An 8,498-nucleotide genomic window follows, 5' to 3' on the forward strand; every position below is an offset into this window, starting at 1 on the left:
GGGAAGCCAGATTAAATTTGCCCGAAATTTCTGGCAGCCACACGGCCAAGGCCCTTAACGGCGCATCCCACAAAACCAGAGAAGAGCTTGTCCAGACAGGCCTCACCCTTGGCCTGGCCGGTCACCTTGCTATTCTGTAGGCAACCGGACTTCCCGGCCTTCGCCATGTCCTGCCCTGCATCTGCTGCTCCTCCATGTTTGGGAGCCGTTTGAAGACACAGACTCCTCATGACTCCTGATACGCTTTATTGCAAGTCTGAGGACGGCGCTGCTTGTCCCGGCAGCTTCCCAGGTCCTTTCCCCGCGGACTCTGCAAGCAGGCTGGGGCAGTGGCTCCCGAACAGTCCCTGAGAGCACGAGGGCTCCAGGCTGTCGTCGTCCCGAGAGCAAGGCCGCCCCACGCGCTCCCCCTGCAGGGGCCGTCGTCCCTGCGGAGCACAGGCAGCATGGCCGCCTCGTCCGGACATCAGGCCTGGCAGCCCACGCGGCTGTCTGACGTGGCCAGGAAAACGAGCAAGCCTGGAGCCTGTCTGAGCAGAGGGTCCGTCGAATCTTCTGGCCTGGCTCAGAGCTGCAGCCGCGCACCCGTCTGTTAGGCATCCCTCTTGCTCGCTGGCAGGACGGGGCCTGCCCGGCGGGGGCTACCCAAGCAGCTCCTTGGTCTTCGCCGCCAGCAGCTTGTCCATTTCCGCCGTCGTGTCGTCTGCCATCTGCTGGACCTGTCGCACATTTCGGGCGGGGAGAGCACACGGTCTGTCCTGCGTTCCCATAGACGGACGGACGGACGAAGGGGCAGTCACCGTGCGCTGGCAGACGGAGGACGCGTGACCTCCAGAGGGCAGGGCGGTGAGAGTGCCGTGATGGCCCGCCCGGCCCGGCCCCCGTTCCCCACCCCAAGCGCCCCGAGGCCACCCTGCAAAGAGCCCCAGGCGTGTGCGCCAGGCTGTGCTGGCCAGGCAGGAGCCCCCCGCCCCCCAAGCCCACCTGCTTCTCGACGAGCCTGAGGGTGTCCTCTGACACGGTGCCTTTGGTCTTCCGCGCCTGGCTGACGGCCTGGGAGCGCACCTTCCGCAGGGATTCCTTGGCCTTGTTGGTGAACTGCTTGGCCACCCCGGCCAAGTTCTCCCGGTACTCGCGGGTGACCCTGGCCAAGGGGAAAAGGGGGAGCGATCGGTGTCACTTGCCCTCGAAGGCAGCAAGAGGCAGAGCACAAACAGAGGTCAAAAGCCCCCATGGGTGGAAGCGGCATCGCAAGCATCCTGACCCCCTGAGGGAAGACCTCGGGATGGAGGGGGGCAAGAGGGCCTGCAAAGCCCCACCGGCAGGGCCAAGGGCTGCTCTCCAGCGCCTTCTGCAGCCCCTTGCCCTCCAGACCTGTTGGACTGCGACTCCGAACGACGAGCACCTGGCAGGGGGCGGCTGTCCCTGGGCCTCGATGGCCACGAGGCCCGGGAGGGATTCCAGGCCACCCTGCGAGGCGCGCCACCAGCTGGATGCAGCGAGGCCGTGCGCAAGCCTCTCGCGGGGAGCCCCCGCGACGGAGCTCATCACCCACACCCTGCCACAAAAGAAAGCTCGAAGGGAGGGAGCGGCGCACCGTGAGCCCCTCTCCAGCCCACCCGTCTTCCTCCTCCCGCCGCCCGCCATTCAGGAGGTGACCCAAGAGCCCGCGAACAATCAGGCCGCTGCGCAGCCGCCCGAAAGGCTCAGCAATTAGCAGTGCCAAATCGCAGCTCCTTCAGAAGGAGGGATGCGGGAGAGCGGAGGCGAGAGAAGGCAGGGGGAAGAGAAGGAAGCCGGGCGCGCAGGTGGGGGGGCCTCTCGGCTGGGGAACACGGAGCGCATAGCGGTGTGCCAGCCCCGCTTCCTCAGGCCGCGCAGGGTTTCGCCGAGCGAGGCTGGCCTCGCAGAAGCGGCGCCTGTCCTCGCAATCCAGGGGCCGCCGGCCTGCCCGCCTCCCCCGGCGGAGCTGCAGCGTGTCTTTCTGCCAGGGCGCCCAGACCCCACGATCCTGTGCTGCTCGCAGGCAGATGTCTTCAGGTCTCAGGCTTTCGACGGCATGCGATGGGCAGCTGAAGCCTTCTGTCAAACAGCTCAGGCTCGTGTTCGGTGCGCCTTTTGGCACGGCTGCATTTTGGTGGATAATTGCTGTCGTGGTTTTAAATGCCACAGGCTTGGATCTCATGGCAAGCTGCCTGAGGAAACAGCAAGCCCTCGTCAGGAGGGCGGTTCTCATCCCCTCGGTCAAAAATGCGGCCGGCCAAGCAGCTGCGGGGCACGACTGCCCCGGGATGGGAAACCCGCTTGCGGCGCACGCAGAAAAGCACGGAGCGTGCGGCACGAAGCTCCCAGACGCAGAGCCGCAGGCAAGGCTGTCACGATTCTCCTCCCAACATGGAGGGGCCGCCTGGGACACCCCCCCCCCCGCCAGAGACGGTGCCCGGTCGGCCTCCATCCTTGGAGGGGGGCAGTGGTGTTAAGCTGGCAGGCTGGGGGGCGCAGTGCCCGCTTTGGCTGCCTTTCTGGGGACGCCGGAGCTGTTGCAAAAACACGGCATGGGGGCCGGGGGGGGGGCACGGCCCTCTGGACGCCAGCGCATCCCCAGTGTCCGAAATGCGACAGGGCTAATCGGAGGAACTGCCTTTCGACGGAAAACCGCGGCATTATATGAGCGCTGGAGTGGGAGCGGTTACTGCCCTTCCTCCGCTGAAGGAGACTCAAGCCAGCCACAGCCCAGAGGGGCATGGGAGTACGTGAGCCACCCCTAGGCAAAAAGTCCCTCCCGCGAGGCAGGGGGGGGGGGGGGGGGGGGTGCCGGAGGCCCCTGGCTTAGCAGCAGAGACATTTGGGAGCCGTTCCCCCACGAACCGCTTGTGGGCCCAGGTGACCCCAAGTTCATTTGATTCCTAAGTACATTTCTCTCCTCGCCTGAAATGAAAAAGACTTCTGGGCTGGCTTGGCGGTCTGAAGGCCCTAAAAGGGTAACACCATAAAGCAGCGAGCAGAAGCAAGTTAACGCAGCGTATGAAAACAAACCCCAGGAGACGGAGAGGCAGACTTGAAGGAGTCCGTGAGCATGGCACTCGAAGGGCCCGAGAGGCAAGGAAGCCGTGCCGGGCACCGAGGCTGAAGCTTCCTGACTTCGCCAGCGGGGGGGGGGGGGAGCTGAGGAGACTCCCTCTCCCGCTGCAGTCCACCTTCCTCAGAGGCACACGCAGACCTGGAAGCTGGAGGTGGGCTCCACTCCCCCACCAAAATCCCTGACAGCACAGAGACCGGCCCTGCCCGGGACGTTTCGCGGCATCCGGCCCTGTCCAGCCGCCGTCACCGCGGCAGTCGCTTACTTGGGAATGGGCACGCGGATGATCGAGCCATCTGCTTCCGGGTTTAGGTTCAGCCCGCTCTCTCGGATCGCCTTGATAGCTGCAGCTGTGCTCTGCCAAACCAAGATCAAAAAGGCCGAGGGAATCGGCAAATAATTATTACCAGACGCTGGAGCTCTCCATCAATGGGGAGCAATCCATCTCGACAGAACATGGAAACGTTTAGTTCAGTTCAGCGGGACCAGGAAGCTGCATCGGCGCGGGCTGCTTTGATCAAACGGAATGGCAAGCTGCAGCGTCCCCCCACCCCCAGTACGGAGGTATCGGTGAAGCGGCTGAAATGGGGCAGGGGGAAGCGGCGGTAGGGAGGGGTGGAAGAAAGCAGAGACCGAAAATGGAAACCATTTTGCCAGTTTAAGGCAACACGGCGTTTTTAAAAAGACAGTGAATTCTCAAGGGGGGCGGAGGGGGGGCGAGACTCCTGGACTTTGCAAGATGCAGGGCGAAAGCAGATGGAGGATTCCGGGCTCGGCCTGTGCGTGCCAAAGACCTCACGTGCTGGGGAGGTTCGAGGGAAGAGTTAAACCATCCTAACTTGTTCCACATTGCCACGGGCAAGTGCGAAAAGACGGGGGATTAGCACGGGGCCTGTTCTGTGTAGCTGCGGATTTTCAGGCCGCGTCTGAAAGCTGCCAGCACCCTCCACGGGAAGGCGGTGAGGCAGAGGGGTCAGGGAGAAGGGCAGCAGAGCCCGGAGCCCCTTGGGCAGGCCGCAGGGAACGCGGCTGCCGCGACGACGACGCCATTAACAGCAAACGCTGTCGGAATCCACCTGCGTCACGTGGGCCAGAGGGGCGCATTCGCCCAGAATCGATCCCACTTTTGCTGGGCATGGGGAGGGGCTGGGAGCATCCGGGACGGCGCAGTCCAGCCTCCCCAGTGGGCCGCAGCTCAGGGGCAGGGATGGCAGAAGGCCAGGGTTGAACCCAGCACCTTCCAGCAGGGAGTGCTGCAGGCCGGTGCCGGTCAGCCAGGGCTGGCAATGCTGGCTTACACGGCCCAGGAGCCGGCCTCTGTCGGAGGCAGCTTCCTACAGCCTCACGGGCGGGTGTCCGCCAGAAGTCCTGGACCAGGCGTCCCAGCCCCGCCAGCCAGCAGGGTCCTCGCTCCGACCACCCTTCCTCCATTCCTGGACGTCTTGGCTGAAGCTTTGCAGAGACGTGTGGAGGGGGTGCTTGGTGCCGAAGGGCACCGAGAATCTGTGCCTGCCAGGCCCCGACTCGCGCACTCAGCTGGGACAGCCTCCTACGCACCCCCCCCAGGGCCCGGCCCAGCCGGGGAGCGCACTTACTTCTGGGAAGCTGCTCATGTTCACCACGATGAGCTGTGAGGACCTCACCGAGACCTGTGCGAGCTGGTTCAGAGGAAACTTCCCATCCTTGGTCTGGACCGTTAAATGATCGAGAGCCCCTTCAACGAGAAGAACGATCGCGTCAGCGGCTGTTCGGTGTTCGTGGGGACAAAGCAGCAGGAGGACGGCCGGGTGGGCACTGTGGAGCCGGGCAACTACGGCCCACACTGCAAGCCACCCTAAAGGCCATGAGCAGAGTTGGAAGGGGCCTTGGGGCTCCTTGGCTCCAACTCCTGCCCACTGCAGGCAGAAAGGAAGACTGAGGGGAGACTGCAGGAAGCTCTACCGGTCTGCAGAAGAGGGCAAGATCCACCTCCTGCCAGTCACGCCCTCCCAATCTGGCTGGGCAGCAGGAAGAGCTTCCTGCCATGCAGCTCATGACCCGGGGAGGTGGTGGGCTCTCTCCCATTGGAGGCCTTCAGGAGGGTCGGACAGGCATAGCTGGGGAGTCCAGCACTGAGCAGGACGCTGGACCTCAGGGCCTTCTGGGCCCCTTCCAGCTCTACCGTGGGATGATTCTGTAAGGCTCTGCGGGGCAGGGCGTCCCCGATGCTGGTCCCCGACTCTGCTGAAGCGCCTCCGACAGAGGGAATAGAAGCTCCAGTTCGGAGAACTTCCATCCCTGCAGCAGGCTGGGAAAAGGCCTCTCTCCTCAAGACGCTCCCTGGTCAACAGCGCCTCACATTTATTTACGATCCCTCCGTGCCACCCTGAAGGGAGCCCACTGCCGCCTCCCCTGCTGCAGGAGAACTGAAGCTGAGCACAGAGTGCTGCCCCCGCCAGGCAACGGGGGCTTCCTCTTGTGCAGTGCTTGGAAATTTCCTGCAGTGAAGGTGCTGGGTCACCACTGTGAAAGGAAGAAGTTCAGCGTATGCATATGCAGTGCCAAACAATTAGCCAGTCTGAAATATTACGTGGATTCAACTGCTGCCCAAACACTTAAAAGAGCAAATGGCTGAGCCGTGGTTGAAATGCCAACAGTCCCGCGTCTTCTGTGCTGCGCAAAATGCCCAGTGAAGAACAGCTTGTTAACTGTGGCTTCAGACGTTTCCCCCTCGCAGGGCGCTCTGTCCCCCATCTTCGTGCTCCTTGCAACAGAAGGTTACACACCGGAGAGGGGTGGGGGAGTGCTGGAGCAGGGCGCAAGGAAGGGTCCCGGTGTTTAAGGCAGCCGCAAGAACACCCTGCCCTCTCGCTTTCGTCGCAGGCCAGCCTTCGAGTGCCTCTTTAATTCTGGATCAGCACAAGTTCCCCCAGCCACTTGAAGAAAGTGGCAGGCCAACCGAAGGGGGACTCTTGGGGGTGGCAGATCCAAACCTGGGGTGTGAGAGCCCCCCCCCCCCCGCAAAGTCTGCACAACGATTTCCAAGAGGCCAATTTAGTGGCAATTGCATCTTTCCTGCCTCGCCACGCTGGCAGCTGACGACTCCCCTCTCCGTCACATCTGCAAACGGTTCGCTCGGGCGCTTCTGACGTGCCCCACTTGCGGGGGCCGCCTGCAGGAAGCTATTAGCAAAAATGGGTCCTTCCTGGTCAAACCAGGGCGAGGGAAGTGTGCTGGGGGTGGGGCGAGGAAGGTCAGGCGGCCGCCAGTGTGCTGTCCAGAGACGCCGCAGCGGCTTCTGCTCCTCCCGCAGCCGTAAGCAATGCTCCGCTTGCGCACCTCCTCTAAGAAGCAAGGCCAAGGACACGCATCGCCTCCCGCTGGAGGGCCAGAGGCCCGTCCGGCCCCAAGAACACAGACAGCCGTCTTTGCTGACCCCTCGGTACGTGAAGACCTTGCCCAGTCCTGCCTGGAGAGGCCCAGATGGAACCAGCGACCATCGGCATGCGGAGCAGGGGCTTTCCCATGGCGCTACGGCCCTTCCCAGCACCTGGGGTCAGCCACTGCAGGGGCAGGGTGTCAGCGGGACTGCGGCTCTGTGGCGAGAGCACCCGCCTGCATGCAGAAGGTCCCCTGTGTGGTCACTGGAACCTCCTGCCCGCAACCCTGGGGAGCTGTTGCCGCAAGTCCGTGCTGGCGAGATGGAGCAGGGGGACTCGTCCTGGGTCCCTCTAGAGAGCTGGGCAGCCTCTGCTTCGATGTCTCTGGAAGGGCTGCTGGTTTCTGGCACCGGCAGGCTTGCCTTCTGCCTTGCAAGTCTTTGGCAATACCTGCGCAGGCGCCTCTGCAAGCGCACCCTGCTGCGGGGGGGGGCCCACATGCTGCATCGCCCTCTCCAGTTGAGCAAAAGGGGGACATGCGCGCCTGCAGTGTCCCCTTTGGCCTGGCCTCCGATTGTGGGAAGCTGGGCTGTCCAGCGGGCTGCCCTGGCAGACCCATCAGGATGCGTGTTCCCATACCTGGAGGCTCCTGCCAGTTGTGCGGTGTGTGTGTGAAGAAATAGCTACAAACTTCAGAAGAGCCACAACAGGTATGCCCAGCAACTCACCTGGCGAGGTTCTGATGCTTACATTTTTGCTGAATTCTTCCTGCAGGGCTTTCACCACAGAGTGCATCTCCTCGCTCACCTCCTCCAGGTCGATGATGTCCTCCACCAAAGAGGGGTTGATGTTCACCCGCAGCTGGGCTTTCCCTTTAGCTGCCAAGAGTGCAGAGGATGTCAGTTCCAACGGGGCAAGAGCGCCCCAGAGGCTGAGGCAGGCTCGTGCCCATTCCTGAGGCTCGCATGTGGCAGAGAGGGAGTGTTCTGCTTCATGGACGTGGGATTTTTAATACATAAGATATTCCAGGAAGCTTTTGGGCAAAGAACTAGGATAAGAATACTTCGAATGACTCAATTAACTCTCTTCCATTACTGGGCTAATTCCTTCTTAAGCTGCCTCAGCCACTGGTTGCCATGCCAGCACAACTTGGCGTACAGAGGTCCTTTTTTCGCACTGTGTAAAGAAACTTCTTTTGTCCCTTCTAAATCCCCTGGTCATCAGTGTCATTGGGTGCCTGTCCTACAGCACGACTTCTAGAACCCTAGAACCTTGAGGTCTGGTTGGAGCTGCTCCAGCCCCCCCAGACATTTTGGTTGTCCCTTGCCTGGGCCTCTAATACCGTTTTTGATTTTAAAAAAGTGAAGCACAATGCCAGCGACGGTCCTTATCCTGACAAGAGAGACCCTGCTTTGCACGCACAAGGCTCTGAGTTCGATCCCTGACATCTCCAGGCCAGGCTGGAACGGCTCCTGGCTGAATCGCTGGACGGCTGCCGCCAATAAGCAGGGACAATACTGGGCCGGAGAGGCCAAGGGGAGCTCCCTATTCTGGGAAATAACTCTGGAAAAATCCTGACATCACTTGCATTGAGGAGGTAAAGTGATGGATGATCAAAGGCCACGTAAAAAATCCCTTTCTCACCTTTGGCTTTCTTGGTAGCCAGGTGCCGGGCCTGCACCATCTGCCCGGCCCAGCTTGCCCGGGGGCCCGCAAGCTCCAGAGGGGCTCGCGAGGAGGGCCCTGCGACCCCCAAGAAAGGGCGGCGCAGCAGGAGAGGCAGCTGCCGGAGGCACCTGAGCGGCCCCGCCATGATGCGGCGCGCGGCAGCGACCTGCGAAGGAGCCGCGGCGAAACCCGGTCAGGCGATGCCGCTCCCACGCGAGCGCGCTCTGCGGCACCGCGGCTGGCGAGCGGCCCGGCCGGCAGGGGCTCCGGAGCGAGGCTGGCCTGAGGGCCGCGCAGGCGGTCGGGCGGCAGCCGCACAACGGCCCGCGGGGAGGGCGCCCCGGAGGGCAGCGAGGGCAGGCGCGGTCGCGGTCGCGGTCCCGCCTCCAGCG

The 8,498-nt window shown here is 62.7% G+C and overlaps 1 protein-coding gene across 2 annotated transcripts; it reads right to left on the reverse strand.

The window, feature by feature from the left end:
• Positions 1-229: 229 nt before the first annotated feature.
• Positions 230-8,352, reverse strand: MRRF (mitochondrial ribosome recycling factor). 2 transcript variants are annotated; one of them, XM_044440139.1, is made up of 6 exons: positions 8,083-8,286; positions 7,167-7,316; positions 4,675-4,793; positions 3,345-3,436; positions 985-1,144; positions 230-719 (listed from the first exon to the last, which is right to left on the reverse strand). In XM_044440139.1, exons 1-6 carry the CDS (start codon positions 8,249-8,251, stop codon positions 642-644), a joined length of 768 nt encoding a protein of 255 aa, XP_044296074.1. In that variant the 5' UTR covers positions 8,252-8,286; the 3' UTR covers positions 230-641. The 2 variants fall into 2 exon arrangements, with proteins under 2 accessions (XP_044296074.1, XP_044296073.1); XM_044440138.1 differs by lacking the exons at positions 230-719; positions 985-1,144 and adding an exon at positions 1,151-2,195 and having other exon boundaries at positions 8,083-8,352.
• Between the last annotated feature and the right edge of the window lie 146 nt (positions 8,353-8,498).

Source organism: Varanus komodoensis, unplaced genomic scaffold (assembly GCF_004798865.1).
Source record: "Varanus komodoensis strain SLA01 unplaced genomic scaffold, ASM479886v1 scaffold36, whole genome shotgun sequence".
NCBI lineage: Eukaryota > Metazoa > Chordata > Lepidosauria > Squamata > Varanidae > Varanus > Varanus komodoensis.